At 32.9% G+C, this 19,049-nt stretch overlaps 1 protein-coding gene across 1 annotated transcript in view; it reads right to left on the bottom strand.

Annotated features, from left to right (window-relative positions):
• The window catches only part of LAMA2 (laminin subunit alpha 2), a 660,685-nt gene that overhangs the window by 135,204 nt on the left and 506,432 nt on the right, over positions 1-19,049 (bottom strand). Inside the window, exons 35-37 of the mRNA XM_049771159.1 lie at positions 15,251-15,362; positions 9,193-9,355; positions 6,982-7,192 (exon numbers count right to left, since the gene is read on the bottom strand). Coding sequence (XP_049627116.1) covers positions 6,982-7,192; positions 9,193-9,355; positions 15,251-15,362 — 486 coding nt within the window. The remainder of the gene's footprint in view (positions 1-6,981; positions 7,193-9,192; positions 9,356-15,250; positions 15,363-19,049) is intronic.

The following is a 19,049-nucleotide window of genomic DNA, read 5'->3' as shown; positions in this document are numbered from 1 at the left end:
ACACCTCATATGATATGCTTTTGTGTCATGTCCTTAGTCAAACTGTAGATCACTATTTATCTGAGAGTGTACCCAAAAATACAATCTCATAGTATTTTCAGAATCCACATATTAATAAAAATCACATGGCAGTGAAATGAATAGCAAAATTTTAGAAATAATGCTTTGAACCAGGGGTCCTCAAACATTTTAAAAAGGGGGCCAGTTCACTGTCCCTCAGACTATTGGAGGGTCTGACTATAGTAAAAACAAAACTTATGAACGAATTCTTATGCACACTGCATATATCTTATTTTGCAATGAAGAAACAAATCAGATACAAAAACAATATGTGGCCCGCGGGCCATAGTTTGAGGACGACTGCGACATGGAATATAGTAAATACAAGATAACTGTTAAGTCTCAGAATTACCATATTTTCATTTAAGTATTAATTTATTTTAATCCTAATCTATATAGAGTAGTTACAAATTAATATTATGAGGGGCCACACCTGGCAGTATTTAGGACTTAATTATGGATTTACATTCATGGCTCACTCTTGGCAAGCTCTGATGACTTTTTGTAGTACCAGGGATTAAACCTGGGTCAGCTGCATACATGGCAACCTTCTTACTTAACATAATATATACTTAAGAAATGATAAATCCGTAAAAGGGGAATTAATATGATACATAATATGTATTGAATGCAAGATCTTTGTCCCATTCTGTTAGCTCTATTTTAATTTTATCTTGTGTTTCTTTTGCCATAAAGAAACTTGTTAGTTTGATGTAGTCCCATTTATTCAGGTTTGATGCAATAAATCTTGCTATTGGAATCCTATCATTGAAGAATTTGTTAAAATATAAGTCTGGAGTGTTCTTGCTACATTTTCCCTCAATGTACTTTATGAATTTGGATCTGATTTCAATTTTTTTGACTTGTGCAAAATTTTAGATACGGATCAATCTTTAATTTATTAGAAGTGTTTATTCAATTGTTCCAACATCATTTCTTGAAGACACCATCTTCATTCCATTTCAAGTTTTTAGCTCCTTTGTCAAAGATTAGTTGCTCATATACTTGGGGATTTGCCATTTGATATTCTTTATTCTGACTCATCAGTCTGAAAGTCTGTCTTTTTTCTAGTACCAAGATGTTTTGATTACTATGACTTTGTAGTAGAGCTGCAAATTAGGTAATAACTACCAGTTTCTTGTCTTTCAATAATAGATTTGACTATCCTAGATATTTTATAGTTTGTAATTGCTTGTTCTAAATCATTGAAGAAAATTCAAAATTGAGCTGCCATATGGCCCAGAAATCCTTCTTTTGGGTATCTATTCCTAAGACAGAAAAATATCCATCCAAAAGGATGTATACACATCGCTAATCATTGGAGCACTCAGTACAATAGCTAAGACTTGGAATCAACCTTGATGTCTAACATCAGAAGGGTGGATCATGAAGATGTGGTACATATATATAATTGAATACTACTACATAACTGTAAGGAATGATGTATCAAGAAATTTGCAGCAACAGGAATGGAACTGGAATATATTGTATTAAGTGAAGAAGGCCAGATGAAGGAAAATACAGAATATCATTTATATGTTGTATTTAAAATAACTGCATGAAGAAACATAATGGTCTAAATGGGAATTGTCTCTGTGGCAATCACCTTAAGCACACACCCTGTTTTAACTTCCAGAGCACATGGTTTCCTAATACCCTTATTTGTCCTTCCTATACACAGAAGCACACACCCTGTTGTAATTCCCTTTTCATCCTATCCATTGGCTGACACAAAGTTCACACCATATTCTCCACCTTAATTTTCTAATATAAATAAATATCCCTTTTCCACCTACAATAAACTGAGTTACTCTCCTGAAGTGGTTGGTGGATGCTTCTTTGTGACTCCTCTATTTGCTTGAGATCTGACTTCATCAGTGACTTCTACATCTTGGGTTCTGACCTTACTGTCCTTATTTACAGTCTTGAACACTTTTGGCTCCAGGGTATAATAAAGAGAAAGAAAGAAATTGAGTGGAAGAGGAGAAACACAAATTTGGAAGAATGGAGCCAGGGCCAAGGCCAAGTGGTCTCAGGTGCATTGGTAGTGTTAAAAAGGACAGAACTAAATATCCAATCGAGGAGCCTGAGAGAGAGCATAGAGGTAGGGTGTTTGCCTTATATGCAGAAGGACGGTGGTTCGAATCCTGGCATTCTATATGGTCCAGGAGCGATTTCTGAGCTAGAGCCAGAAGTAACCCTTGAGCGCTGCCTGGTGTGACTCCAAAAAACTAAAAATAAATAAATATTTAATTGAAAGGCAACAACAATGAAATCAAGAAACCCATGTAAACTTAAAATGGGCCTGTCATACTGGCAGGCTGGGAGCCAAGGGGAGGTGATATGAGATGCACCTGGGAACATTGGTGGTGGGATGTTGACACTGCTGGTGGGATTGGCCTGATTTATTGTATGTCTGAAACCTGACTATGAAGGGCTTAGTAAATTACAATGGTTTCAGCAAAATTAAAAAATATATATAAATATATGACAGGAAGCACTGAATGTTAAGGAATACTCAAACATGTTTGGATATAATAATTGTTATAGTATGCCACAGTAGTAATAATGGTATTTTGCTTGAAAACTAATGCATTGGGGCTGGAGAGATAGCATGGAGTTAAGGCGTTTGCCTTGCATGCAGGATGGTGGTTCAAATCCCGGCATCTCATATGAGCCCCCGAGCCTGCCAGGGGCAATTTCTGAGCGTAGAGCCAGGAGTAGCCCCTGAGTGCTGCGGGGTGTGACCCCCCAAAAACAAAAAAACAATAAAAAAAGAAAACTAATGCTTAATACTAATATAACTGTACTTTTAACTCTAATTGGTTCCATAACTCTATAAGCTTAACATTTTTTTGTATAGAGGCTGTGTGTGCACATGTATGTATGTGAGTATATGTTTGTGTGTATATGTATGTTGGGAAAAAATATTAAGACCTGCAAAGACTATCTTCCTGTCTATCCACAATACTCTTTAGAGTTTATATAGTAATTCAACACAATCTCTTTGCAACACTTTCTTTTCTCTGGTCATTATTATTATAGATTTGAAGACATGCTGTTTTATGAATGTCCTGTGGCTTACTAAAATTACTGAGACTATCTTTGCCTATAATTCCTATCCTCCACCTTCCCATCATTACTGAAAATGGCTTACTAACCCCATATTCATTTTAGTATGCTGCATTTGAAACCTTCTGTTGTCTAGTTCCAAATGCAATTTCTTGATCCATCGTCTGCAGAAGACTTTTATGTAGCTATTGAATTAATTTCATTTCTACAATTGATATTTCCAAACATCACTTTACACGTTCAGAAATCAGTATTTGTGCTCATGGTATTCATGCTGTCTCTTTATTTCTATCAATCTCTCTCAATTTCTGCTAGATGTAATCATTACTTCTCTGAATAAATTTCATTAGTGTTCTAAATTCATGTTAATCACAAATTACATGTAGTAATTTATTGCTGAAATATCTTGGATTGCCTGTGAGTTCTATAATTTCAGGAGATATTCATATTTAATCTCAAAAACCCAAGATAAAAAAGAATGTTGATATACTAGGTAATTCACAAAGAATAAGATGTTATCAGAAACCCACTTTCTTAGCCTCTTATATCACACAGATTTTCTGTACAATATCAAATCTGCAGAAGACACTAGTAATTAATTTTAATTAATTCATTTTAATATTTCAATTGTTCTCAATTGCTTTTAGGATAAAAATGAAATTCTTATCTTCATCTCAAAATGCATTTCTTTTTTTGGTTGGGGGAGGGTCACACCCAGCAGTGCTCCTGGTTACTCCTGAATCCATGCTAAGAAATCACTCCTGGCAGGCTTGGGGGACCATATCAGATGCCAAGATTTGAACCAATGACCTTCTGCATGAAAGGCAAATGCCTTACTTCCATGCTATTTCTCTGGCCCCTCAAAATGCATTTATAATACAATCTAAAGACAAGAATCTATTTTCCGTTTTTGTCTTATTTTATCTCCACCCATTCCACATGACCAAATTCAGCCTGTGTAGTAATACTTCTAAAACTCTAAATTGTCCTTCTCCAAAATCTTATTTTTACCCCTCCATCCTTGTATCTTGACATGTTTATTCATGTTTTAATGCTACTTCCTGTTACTTTCATAATTTGGGCCTATTCTTTAGGACTTAGCACAAGTGTCCGATAATCTACAAAGCCTTTAATAAACTCATTAATGATTGGATGCCTTTATTTTGCTTATCTTCATGATAACTACTTTCTTGTGTAGAGCTATCTCTAAATTAAAGAAAAATTATTTAAATTGTATGTCACCCACTTCCCAATTCTGAGTTGATATATCTGGAGTATCACATTTTGGACAGTTTTCTGAACAATGTTAATAAATTGTTTTATTTTTCCAGACTGTTGCTAAATGACTTATTAATAAAAATCAATGTACACATACTTTAATGTTTTATATAATACACTGTAGACTTAAAATGATCTCAAAAAGAAAATAGTAATAAAATCATAAGGAAAGAAAATAAATTTATATTTTTTGGCCATACCCGGTGATGCTCAGGGGTTACCCTGGCTATGCACTCAGAAATCACTCCTGGCTTGGGGAACCATATGGGACACCAGGGGATTGAATAGTGATCCATCCTAGGCTAGCACATGCAAGGCAGATGCCTTACCACTTATGCCACCACTCCAGCCCCAACTGTCTCATTTTAAAGATTACCATTTGATAAAACCATTTGAGATGAGTTTACTTCCAGAAATTTAGGATTTTGTGTTTTTAAAGTAATAACATTTATGTTAGGTTTCCTAAAAAACAGAACATATTTTAGTGGTTTCTTAATTATCTACTATTATGGATTCAGGCACAATATGTGACAATATTCAACAATATTCACAGAGAAATCTAATGTGTTACATTTTTATGTGATCTAATGTGTTAGTTGTTATAAATCATATTAACTTAGAAAGTGTACTAGAATTTTGACCTTGGATCACCCCAGATCAGCTAACTCATACACTGAGTGACAGCCTGAGGAGCCCATGTGTATAACACTCTCCAGAATTATCTATTTTAGCCAGTTTAGCATCAGTCTAGGTAATCAACCTTAATTTGTCTTGTCAAACAATCTTAAATAAACTGTGACTTATGCATGCTAATTTTGTCTGTTTATTTTTAATAAGCCTTTAGTTTAGCATGACAAAATTAATGAAAATTTAAACAGAACCACTTAGAACTATAGTACTGAGAATATAAGTTTTTGGCAATTATTGAAGTCTATAATGAAGGCTTCTGGTTTTAAGCAAACTTAAAGGAAAAACTAGCTATGATCAAAACTGGAGTTCATCCTGGCTTAGCTACATGCAAGGCAAATACCCTACCACTGTGCTATTACTCTGGCCCCCCAAGACTGCTATTTTTTAATATTGCTAGTATGTTGGTAGATTGCAAATTGATAAGATTGCTATATCAGGGGTCGGAGTGGTGGCACAAAAATAGGGTAATTGCCTTGCAAGCAGCTGACCTAGGATGGACAGCTATTTGATCCCCCAGCATCCCAGATGGTCCCCCAAGCCAGTAGCAATTGCTGGGCCCAGAGCCAAAAGTATCCCCTGAGCATCACTGGGTGTGTACCCCCCCTCAAAAAAAAACCAAAACAAAGATGACTATATCAGCTATGGAAAATGTGAACCTCCTCCATCTACCAAAACAAATAGAACAACTCAGGAAAGGGACCCAGAAAATATACAAAATATACATTAAAATCAATTTATATATTTATTTCTTAACCTAAAAGGAAATAGAAAGAAAGGAGTGGGAGAAGTGTCAAATATCAGAAATAAAAAAAGAAATGAGTGGTAGAAGTATCAGATAATGTTTATTCAATTATCATTCCACAAATAATTTTGAAAGCATAAGTTATAAGAGACAATTTTAGGTACAACTGAAGGGGAAATTATATGGTAGAAGAGATAGTGTTCAGCTAGGTTTTTTTTTTTTTTTTTTACCATCTATGAGGTCAAATACTTTGGAAATGGAAAAGGCTTATAGTCTCTGGGGAGAAAGTTGTTGCTGAAATACTGATTATAGGTGTGTATTATTATAGTTTCTGAATTTATCCTTGGGGGAAAATCATCAGTTAGTTATGTTATGCATTCAGAAATAAAGAGAAAAAAATAAAAGAAGGAAAGCATAAAAAAGGAAAGAAGGTAAAAAAGAAAAGAAGGAAAAAACTAAAGAGGATAAAGAGGAAAGAAGAAATAAAGATAAATTTAAAATGAAAAATGATAAAGGAAGAATGTAATCTGTTTAAAATTTTAATATCATAACTGATAAAAGATAGAGGCTTCCCTCATAACTTGAGATAATAAGCTTTTTTAATCTATGAAGAATAGGAAAAATAACACCATTTATTCATGCTAGGTTAAAGTATCATTTGCATAAAATACATTGCTGAATAATGAACCAAATTTTTCACTTGCTCTGTTCTCTCAATCAGATCAATTTTTCACTTGCTCTGTACTCTCAATCAGATTCAATTTAAGTAAGTACTTATTTGATTTATGGTAGCCAGTGATCGAAACCATGGTCTAGTCATTTTAAACACATTAGTGTTTGAAGTTATCCTACAGTCTATGGAAGTGTTACATAGTTGGGTGTCTAAAGCATAAAGATTTTAATCAAGCTCGTACTTCTAGTTAGGCACAGCTGAATAAGGCCAAGATCTTCTGATACTCAATAAAGAGTACTTTCTACTTTTTCCCTTATTATACCCTCAACAGTTTGAATGGTATAAAGTGTTATTTCAGGGACAATAGTCGTTTATTTAAAAAGAGCATTATTGCTTCTTGAAGTATTAATAATTATGAATCAACTATCTAGCACAAGCCCTTTAATGAAAGGGCCTCAAGACTCACCTCCAGAGTAGTTCTGTTCTGTTGGTTTGCTGCTGATAAGCGACTTGCCTCTCTAATTTTGTCTGTGGCTATTCTCAATAGGTCCCGAGCATCATCAACTTTGTTTTGGTAGTCAGTGAGGTTCTTCTGGAGATTCTTCTCCATTTCTTCATTTTTTCCCCGAGGCTCTCCAAATAGCTTCCTCACTTTCTTCAAAAGGCCTTCTGCAGCTCTGCAAGAATCCCCAGATCAAATTGATGTAAGTTCTTGTCACTGTCTCTGCTATATTGTATTTAATTGAATTACAAAGATATACATTAAAAATGAAAAAATAAAAATTATTTAAAGCATATTAAATTAATGCTAAATTAAGTTCAAATGGCACTGAAAATTGGAAATGCCAAATTAAAATTAATTCAAAATAAACTCTTAAAATGTTAATAAAATAACATATTCCATTGGGAAGATTCTTGAAAGTCTCAAAATCTGACTGGCAAAATAAACAAATTTTGTAGCATTTTTGGCATTAATCCCATAAAATATTAAACTTCATACAATAAAATAATTCTCTGTTATTTTGAATAGGCCAAAATTGTGATCTTTAACTAAACATGGTGAATGGAACATGTATTATTGTCATACTAATATAATATAATTTTTATCTTTTTATAGCTAAGTAAGAAATATGGAAGTTTCCTCAGTTTAACAGCTAATTTAAATAATTTTGAATTCTTCAGAAAGGCTAAAAATGTTTGAAAAATAGGAATTCATTAACTACTATGTAATATACGCATTTGTTAAACTTTGACTGCTTGGCCTCATTTTCAAAGCTTCTGATTCAGTTGTTCTAGGATGCAGTTTAATGAATTTATCTTTTATTTCTTAGGTATTGCTGATTTAGTTAACTTCTTATATTTTATTTAAGTACTAAGAACACCATAACTTTGAAGTTAGCAGACTAGTGAGGCAAAACTATACTTTCAGTCTGTAGAACATTGATCCAAAAATTAGTAAAATCACTCTATCTCTTTTTGGATGACGGGAATGGCTTTTAGCAGTTGATAGGGTCAGTGGTTCAGAAAAATAGCCCAAAAGGCTGCTGTTTAGAACTTCTAGTAATGGATTGCCCAAGTTATCTGGCTACTCCACTGTCTTCAAAGCTTTACTTTAATGTTTTAAGTCCTCATAAAAGGCATGAACTTATCCTTTACTATATCTCAAGTTATAAAATTACTATTTATAATCTCATATCCACAGAACAAATTCAAAAGCATTTGGTATTGTTAAAAACTCTTATTTAGCATTTATAAAGATGATAAAATGTATAGGAGACTAAATTTATAAAAAATTCTATTGTTGTTGTTGTATTGAGGATGCAAACCTGGTGATGCTCAAAGTTTACTCTGAGCTCTGTATGCAGGAAGTATTCTTTTCTGGCAGTCCTTGGAGGACTATATGGAATATTGAGGATTGAACTCAGGTTGGCTACATGCAATGCAAATGTGCTAACTTCTGTAGTATCTCTTCAGCTTCTAGATTTATAATGGTATTAGGATCCAGCAAGACAGTCTAGTGTCTAAGGCATTAGTCTTAGACATATCCAATCCATGTTTCAAACCTGGTACCCTATGAAGTTCCCTAAACCCTGCCAGGTGTGATCCCTGAGCACAGAGCCAGGATTAAGCCCTGAGCATCACTTGGTATGGCCCCTAAACTAAAGAAAAAATAAACAGAAAAACTTGGTAGAGGTATTCACTTGCTGTGTACACATGTTAACCTGAGTTTGATCTTGAGCATCCCATATTTGAGTAATGCCAAAAGGAATCCCTGAGTGTAAAACTAAGATTAAGCCTTGAGCAAAGTAGGGTATTGCACCAACTTTATAATTACACATATAAACATATATATGACACATTTGCATAGGCATTTATTAAAGACAAAACTATTAAAAAGAAAAGCAAAGAACTTTGTTGAACAATTATCGAAACTTAAAAATCCCTAATTCATTGAATAAGACAATTAAATGTATAGATAGAGGGCACAAGAGACGACCAGTTATTTATACATAGCAAAAAAAATGCTTTAGATTCATTTTCTGAAAAAACTAAACTGAAAATTAATGAAAAAATAATTGGAAAAATATATTCTACTCATATGAAATGGAAAACTAAAAAAAATTGTAAAATGTTCAAAAACTGAGTTAATCAAGTGAAAATATAAATATCTACTCACACCAACTCATCCTCAGCATCTTCTTTTTGTGACTCTAGATTTTTCCTCCTCAGTTCTGCCATTATCCGATCAATCTCTTTTTGAAGTTCTTGAATATTTCTCTCAACGGCCTTGTCTTGAGTTCCTAGTGTTTCATTTAGTTTTACTGATTTCTCATTTACAGCTGTAGGGGGTAAAACAAGTTTTGCAAATTAGTAAATAAAATGCCACATGCAAACTGAGTGTTCAGCATTTGCTCTTCTCTTCAAATGAAATGTAGCTTGCCATGAGTGTCCCCACTGGGAAAATAAGATGTAGTTAAAATAACAATTCTTAAAAAAAAAACTGAAAAATGTGGCATATATTTCTCCACATCATTTTTTATTTGGTGCGGAGAATATAGTAATCAAAGCATAGTGTTTCTTTCTCAAAAGGAAAAATTTAAAATATAACTCAAGTACTCTTCAGATAAAAAACAATGAGATATTGGAAGCTGTAAATACTGGATCTGTACTGCTAAGATAGCCACATTCAGTCAATTTAAAAGAGCTGAAAATAGAAATATTACGAGTGATGGCATTTCTGTAAATGAACTCGCTTTTCACTTGCATGAAGCTCTGTTCATTTATTTTTTCTCAAATGAGTGAGGCAAGGAGTACTAGTCTAGGAACAAGGGTTATAGATTAGGGCTCAAAGATACCTCCCAGCAATAACATCCATCTTTAGAGTGTGTTTATTATGCATTAAATGGGGTTTCAACCAGGCTCTTCAGAAACTTAGGGTTCTCCAGGTGATTCAAATATTCTACAAATTATATCTATGCTGCCAAGAATTTATTTTATGGGTTGGTGTTCTGGGCGAGATTTCTTTTGAAAAGAAAAAAAGAAAAAGAATTCTATGTCAAATAAAACTGAAAAACTGGTTAATTGAAACCTCAGCACAATTCTATCATTTATTTTAGGTCAACTCTGTGAAGTATGTCCTATGGAATATTAATCTAAGTGAATTGGAGGGAAATAATTTCAGGGAGTCTTTTTTCTTCTAACTCTATTTTTTATACTACTTCCCCCACCAAAAAAAGGCTCTAGAATAAGGGCTCGCTTTGGTCAAAAGATGCTGCCTACCATTTAAGACTGAATGTTTAGACTTCTGTTAGACATAAAGAATCCTAAGAATCCACTTATATTATTGAAGAGAACTTTTGATTGACACTGCTCGGATCTCTTCCAAAATTGATAGAGCCCACGAAGCAGGATATATACACATAGTTGGAGCCATTTAAGCAGCCAAGAGGGTTATAACATGGTGAGTTAACATTACAATTTGAAATGTGGTCTTAAAAGCAGCAATGACATGACCTGGGGTATTTTTAGAAGTGCATAGTTTCAGAAATTATAACAAATCAGCTGAATGTCTAGTTTTGAGAGTTGGGGCTCTGTTCTTCATAATTGCCTAAACCCCATTTTATTAACTTCTGATGCACACTGGAGTTTGAGAGTTAACACCTCTGACACATAAGACACCGTAGGGTCTCTAGACTATGTCTAGTGTTGTCTAAGGATTATAATCTTCCTGAGATGAAAAAAGTGTTTCTACATGTAAGGCATCTGCTCAAGATTTGAGCTCTTAACCTGCCCTCTTTTCTTTATATACTACCTATTATTGAGATTATATAGTATTTATCTTTCTCCTTTCACTTATTTTGCTAAACAAAATCTACTCCAGATCCATTATGTTGTTGCAAAATGCAGGAGTTCATCTTTTATTATAGCTGGGCAATATTCTAATGTGTATTTAAACCACATAGATTCCCATTATTTATCTATGGGCACTTGGATAGTTGAAGATCTTGAATGTTGTGAATAGTGCTTCAATGAACATAGTGTGTGTATGTGTGTATTTGTGCATTTGAGCAGTGTATGAATATTTTTTTCAATTAGTATTTATGTGTTCTTAGGATAGATAAGGAGTGGACATGTGAATAGTGTATGAAAGGACATGTGTATAGTGTATGATAGTGATTAAATTTTATTCTTCTGTATGTCGCTAGTTTTCCCAATAAAATCTGCTTGAATGTCTTTTCTTACTCTTAATGTAGCTGCTTTTGTCATAAATGAGCTCTCCATGTTGAAGTGGATATCATAGTTGCCTGGCCTGTCCAAATGGAATTTATTGATTCTAAATGAATTTCACTAATTGTTTTATGTTCTGAGAATTGTTCTTGCCTAAATGCCAATGGTTAGATTTAATACTAATATTCATAATAATATTAAGATATACTCTAATTATCATTACATTTGAGTAGATTTTTTAAAACTGCAAACAGATGTTGAGCTCTTGACAAAAACTTTTCTGCATTTATTGAGATAAACATAATTTTATGGTTTTTATTATTTAATAATTGCTTTTTTATGTTAGGTGATACATGCACACCTAGAATATATCCATTTAGGTCATAAATTTTAATGTACTGTTGAATTCTATTTTGAAGATTTTGTTGAGGTTAATTGCATCTATTTTCAAAAGAGAAGCTGGTTTATAGTTTTCATTTTTGTGAAGCCTTTGTCTTCTTTTGGTGTTAGGATAATATTAGCCCCAAAGTAAATGGAAGAATTCCAATTTCTTCAATTTGGGGGAAAAGCTTGAAAGGATAAGTAAATATATCATCTTTGAAGGTTGATAGAACTTTGTATTAAAAACATCTGGATACATTTATGGTTTGTTTCAGGGGATACCTATTATTTTTTCAGTTCCTTACTTGTAATTGGATTGTTCAACTTTTTTATTTCTTTCTGAATAATTTTGGGGAGATTATTTGATTCTAAAAATAGGACTACATTTTATGTCTTTATATTAATGGCATAAATATGTTCATATAATTTCTTATTTTTAACTCTCCCTGTTTTAAAGACTAAATATTTAATGTGTTGTTAGTCTTTTATTTAAAGATACAACCTATCAATTCTGTTTTTTTTTTCTTTTTTTGGTTTTGGTTTTGGGGCCATACCCGGCGGTGCTCAGGGGTTATTCCTGGCTGTCTGCTAAGAAATAGCTCCTGGCAGGCACGGGGGACCATATGGGATACCGGGATTCGAACCAACCACCTTTGGTCCTGGATCGGCTGCTTGCAAGGCAAACGCCACTGTGCTATCTCTCCGGGCCCAATTCTGTTTGTTTTTAATATTAATATATTAGTTAGACAAAGAATAGATTTGCTTATAAATTCACTTATTTATTTCTACATTTCAGAGACTATAAAGTAGGTTTAAGGTACCTTTAAAACTATTTAATATTAAAATTAAATCAATAAATAAAAAAAGAAAAAAGTAAGTAAAGATGAATGCAAATGAGGGGAAACATTATTAGACATAAGGCCTAACATAAACATAAATGCAATGCAGTGGCTCACAAATATATTTACTTATAAACATTTTGTAGCCAAGATATAGCAAGTGGAAAAAGTAGGAATATGAAAGAGCCATATGACATCTGTAAACTACAAATAAGCCTATTCCTCAGGAGAACTAATATTTACTTTTATGCTGAAAATATAAATTTCAATGAATATGCTGATTAAGAATAAAAAATACTCCTGTGACTTGTAAAACAGGAAAGACTTCAGCACTTTTAAAGTCCTGTTTTATATCAAGACATTGACTAATGGGTTTATTTCTATTCACCATTAATTCTATTAGCCATGGAACAAAATGTAGTTTACTCATGACCCAATAAGGAATAATATAACAGTAAACTCCAGAAATTATGTGTAAGAATTTCCATGATTTATAGACATTGGTTACTTATAAATATGACATGATAAATAAGATACTATATATTTCTTTTCTGGGGGCGGGTGCTCAGGAGTTATTCCTGGCTATGTGCTCAGAAATTGCTCCTTGCTTAGAGACCATATGGGATGCTGGGTATCTAATCCAAGTCCATCCTGGGTCAGCTGTATGCAAAGCAAAATACCCTACTGCTGTGCTATCACTCCAGCATTAAGGTACTATATATTTCTAAAACTTAACTAAAATGAGCAAATGCCAGGCTGAAGCATTTACTTTTATATAGAAATATATTATCACCAATAAAACCTAAAAAATACTAATAGTATCTCTAATTATAATTTAGAGAGAAAAGTACTTGGGTATATTATATTATCAACTTAAAAGGTTTTTGTTTGTTTGTTTTTAGGCCTACCCAGAAGTGCTCAGTGGCTACTCGGAGCTCTGTGCTCAGGAATCATTATTGGTGAGCTTGGGGTTCCATATAGGATACCAGAGACAGAACCCAGGTTAGCTGTGTGCAAGGCAAATGCTTGCCTGCTGTACTCTCACTCAAGCCCTCAGCTTAATGTTTGGTAAATATTTTCCCTTTTAGCTTAAATTCTTTTAAAGCTGTCAATATTGTAGTATACATACACATATCAGGCAGGATTTAGTTGATACAATCACTTTTAAATTTACATGTAATTTTAAATTGAATTGGTTCTGCTGAGTTTTTTTCTTTTTTAAAGTAAAAGCGATGGCCATTGCTTTTGCTTGTACTGACTAGAAAGTAATAGCATTTACAATTATTTCAAGTTCAGAATCCATGTCAAATAAAAAAAGAATAGCCACACCGAGGCCTGAAACAATTTAGACAATAGTAAGAGACCTTAAGTGACACAAAAATAACACTTTTCTCTTGAAGACTGTGGGTGGTGAGTCAAACCTGGGCTAAATAGCATCTCTACTCTGACCTGAAAAGTGCTTTTGTGTGTTGTAAAAACCAGAAAATAAAGGGTTCTATGTAAAGAAGAAAGCAAGCAGTATTGATGTTTGAGTTTATTGAAAACAAGTATTAGCATTTGTTTGTTTGTTTAGTTTCTGAGATGGTAGTGAACTTTGGTCTCAGGAATGAAATACTTGCACTTGTGCTGCTAAATCACACACATAACCTTCAGCATTTATTCTTTCTTAACAATATTTTATGAAAATCATTTATAAAGAGTTCCTAGATTAGTTCTTTCAGGAATTCAGTTAAAGGGCAAACATTCATCTTGAATTTTAGTTGGTAGAGTGGGCATTTTCATCTAGTACTAATGGAAAATAAAACCTGTGAAGTCCCAACAATATCAGTTAGCAACAGATTGAGTCAATTTACATTTTTCTGGCATGGAACTTCTGTTTCAGATTCTGATTTGTTTTGCCTCAGATGAATCTACATATGCAAAGTTCATTGTTTCTTGTAAGGGGAGAACATTTGGGAGTTTCTGACTTCTTGGCCAATTATTCTTAAGAATCATCTGTCAGTATCTGCCTTAAAGTTTTGTTTTTATGTTTCAATTTATTGGTTATATTATAAAGGGTAATATATTAAATATATCTTAAATATAACATTATACAACAGTTATATTGTTTTATTTTCTAAAGCAAAAAGATAAAAATATTTTTCTACATTTTAACTATATATATGGTTATTTAAGAGCTAATAAGAATTTTTATTTCTTTAATCATTTTTTTGACATAGAAGAGCTTCAACTTTGATTCTCAATCATATGAATTAAGACTTAACTTGTAGAGAACTATAGATTCAATGTAGTATAGATTCTGGTTAAATTAGCAAATCCAAATTTGAGTCAGCCTATGTTTATTAAAACCCAGTGAGAATTAATTTTAAAGCCATTTTGAGAAATTAAAGTTAGCTTTAATGTGCTGATGTGCTGAGCACATAATTAGCTTTAAGTGTAAAATATTATTTATATTAGTTTGAATACAAACAAAAGCAAAGCATGTATACCCTAACCGTTCTTTAATCATAATAGCTAGTATCAAAAATTGGAATAATTATTCCTAAAGGAATAATTCAATTTACTGCCATTGTGCACTTATTATTACTAATTCACTGTGTTGTCATGAATTATACTAAGTTGTAGATTCTCAGTAGATAATATCCTTGATCTTGACCAAAACATTTAAAAATCCAACCTTCAAATTAGAAAGGTCATCTCTTCCTATAGAGTTTTCAGTCCTGAGCAATACTATTTTCTATTTTTCTTATGGGAGAAAAAATAATTAAAGTGTGACTTTTATATTACCTTCTGCATCCCGGAGAAGCTCTATTATAAATTCTCCTAGAGCTTTTGCTCTTGTGTTAGTCCTCTCAGCATCCTGTCCAGTTTGCTCACCATCTGCTGTCACTTTGGTAGCCTAATGATACCACATCAAGAAAAACATAATTAATAGCAATGAAGAAGCTACAACTAGGTAATCTTCTACTGCCTATAATTTCTTCCAATATTACTTTGGGCCAAATGCAATCGATGAATTATTGATCAGTTGTACTGGAAATGATGCCCCATGCTCAAATACACAATTAAACTTTATTACTTCTTTCATTAAATGGAAATCAGAGCTGTATTTGGTCTTTGTAAGCACCCTCTCCCTGTTATATAAAATGGCACAGGAGAAGCAATAAAGCACAGTTTAAAAATATCTCGAAGCTTTTGTTGCCAAATGTTCTTAATAGATTCCTCAGCCCCCACATATTGTAGGCTTTTTTTTTTCATATTTTATTTACTAAAAGAGTGTGGACTGTGGTAATGATCTGAAGGAAGGAGGCATGAGCAGTTTGTCTCAATAAATTTGATTCTATAGATTTCATTCAGATCAATATGTTAATTAAAAAACAGGAGGAAGAAATGCCTAACTCTCAAAAGAACTGAATACTTGTTTTACAAAACTCTAAAAATAACAGAAAAACGTTAAATAAGAAAAAAATGCTTTATACCTCTGACTTAGAGCCACACATAATTGAGAACAAAATAAAACAAAAACTCCATACAGACCCATATCTAAAGACTCCCCATGTAGTTTTAACTCAATTCATATGGAAAATGTCATTTGACACAATGGACTTCATTTAAAGTTTTCACAAGGTAGAAATGCATTATATAATATTTAATATATAATAAAATAATATATATTCTTCTAAATTCAAAAGTATGTATAGTATTGAAAGTTTTTTAAAATATCTTATTGGATTTAGAGCACTTTGAAGTAAGTTTAAATTTCATTTTTTTCTATGCATATACTAAAATTATGACTACTTTTCATGATACTGATATATATATAAATTTAACTGTAGATAACAAATGAGGAAATCATAAATTTCCTCAGCAAATTTGAATATGTTCCAAATTGGCAGAGTAATATCACTCGACAGTCTTATACCAAAGTGCCTGCATTCTAGACACGACCAAAGAATCTAATTTTTATTTATACACAAGTGAATTTTAACTAAAACTCAAAACAGATTACATATCTGTCCAGTGGAGAAAATGTAAAAGATACTATAGAAATTTTATTGAATCTTGCAATTTCCTGGGACAGTTAGAAGTTTTATCTATAAAATATTTAAGATTTTCTTAAAATAGATAAAAGGCTCAACTATTATAATAAACTTTCTCCATTTGCAAGTATAACCATCAGAGATAAAAGAATAAAAAGATAGACACCTATTGAAAGTCTTAGCATTCCTCTCAACAATGTTTAGTATATTTTCAATAATTTTCAGCATTATTAATAAATGTGTTAATGCTCTGGATAAACTCTTTTGTATCTTTGCTTTTATATTTTGGGTCACATCAAGTGCTGCTTGCTTGGAGGTTAGTCCCAGCTCTGTGCTCCAGCATCATTCCCACTTCCATCAGGGAAACATTATGGTACCAATGATTGAACCTGGACTTCTCTCATAAAATGCATACACTCAACCCTTGAAACTAGTTTTGTTGCCCAATATATTAAACGGTTATTTTTTTAATTGTCAGGACCACTAGCTTAACATCCAAAGTATCTTGATTCTTGATTGTTTTGTATATAGTCATATAGATAGATAGATAGATAGATAGATAGATAGATAGATAGATAGATAGATAGATAGATAGATAGATAGATAGATAGATAGATAGATAGATAGTCTGGATTTGACTATACTCCAGCACCTAATTCTAGTTTCACATAGCATAGAACTCTATAAAAAGAAATTTGTTGTACATAAAAATCACTTAAAATAGGTTATTTGGGGGAGGTGGCAAAGAATGGGAAAAGAACAGGGACTAAATCCAGGCCTTTATTACAGGCATGGCACATGTTCACTGCAGAGCCAAATACCTAGACTTTCACTTTCATTTTTGTTTTCGTTTTTGTTTTGGGGCCACCGGTGATGCTCAGAGATTACTCCTGGTTATGCACTCAAAAATCACTCCTGGCTCGATGCTGGGGATCAAATCTAGGTGTGTCCTGGGTCAGCTGTGTGCTATCACTCTGTCCTGAGTTTCACTTTCTTAACAATTAATATATTACCATACCAGTAGTTTTTTGTTTTGCCAAGATAGTTATTGTAAGTTAAACTTATTTTAAACTTAAAAATAACTTAAACCTGGGGCTGGAGAGATAGCATGGAGGTAAGGCGTTTGCCTTTCATGCAAGAGGTCATCGGTTCAAATCCCAGCGTCCCATATGGTCCCCCGTGCCTGCCAGGAGCAATTTCTGAGCATGGAGCCAGGAGTAACCCCTGAGCACTGCCGGGTGTGACCCAAAAAACACAAAGAAAAAAAAATAACTTAAACCTATTTTTTGCTTTAACAATATTTATCTATATTACTATAAGATTATATCATACAGATTCATACTACTGTTATTTATTAAGAGCTTGAAGCATCTAATTCAAAAAATAAATGTAAAATTATATATTTTTAATACTCCAACATGTCACAATATTTATGCCTTGATTTCTCTTCATTTAATTATTCAGTAATGTGTAAAAGTAATTAAGAACAGTTTAATACAGTGCCACTTATAGGTATACTTCAGTGTTAGGCATCAAAATTGTACATGTCTCATAAGAAACAAGTTTAAAAGGTTATCAGCAAAACACTGCGCAATCAGCCTTCCAGGTATTTTTTAAGTGAGTGAAATCTGATACACTTAATCCTTTCATATTTTGTTGGTTTTATTTGGAAGGAGTTTTTACCAACGTGTTTATTGTTTCATTTTCACTTGTCCTACATCAGTTTTTCATTTTAGTTAAAGTCCGGTTTAGTTCCTGGTAGTACTCAGAGGCTTCCCTTGACTCAGTGTTCAGAAACTGTTGATGGTAGTGCTTCGGTGACCATGTGGCATCAGGAATTCCATCAGGGTTTCTGCATATAAAGCCTCTATTCCAGCTTGCTGAGCCATCTCCTGGGCCCATCTATCTGTTTTCATTCAAACAGTATGTCTTCTAACATGGCCATTCCAAGGTACTTATCTAGGTTTATATATTTCTGCATTAGACCCTTGTCTTCACTGCACCAGACATAGTAGAGTCAGTTATTTACTGTCACATTATGAGTTATTGTGTACCTCTGTAACTGAAAGATGACAAGGAAATAGTTGTTTTATTTTGCTCATTTGTTTAAACCTTTTTCTTAGTATCATACTAAAATTAGTATATGAATTGAATGGAACTTTTTTGAAAACATCACTAAGCAGCTACTTTACAGTTCATCTTACTATATCTTTATGACCATCCTTCCCTCTTGACAACCTTTCTTTGAATATTACCAGAAAATGTTTTGGTTCATGTTATTGTTTATAACTTCTCTGCACTAATCCAAAAAATTGAGATTTAATTTCATATCGTCTATAAAATATCAGAAACCATTCTCTATTTCTTAGACTTTCAAAAATAACTGTCACTATCTACCTTAATCACAATAGTTGGTAATTGATTTGTTATGTATCTTTTCATATAGAATTTATCTCTCTTCTTAGGAGCTGAGCTATGTCATCTTAAAACATTTTTATTCTTCAAATGCTAGGCATAGTGCTGTCAAATTGCAGAAGTCAACGATG

The sequence above is a fragment of the Suncus etruscus genome, chromosome 4 (assembly GCF_024139225.1).
Source record: "Suncus etruscus isolate mSunEtr1 chromosome 4, mSunEtr1.pri.cur, whole genome shotgun sequence".
NCBI classification, from domain to species: Eukaryota; Metazoa; Chordata; class Mammalia; order Eulipotyphla; family Soricidae; genus Suncus; species Suncus etruscus.
This window is presented reverse-complemented; position numbering and strand designations above follow the sequence as displayed.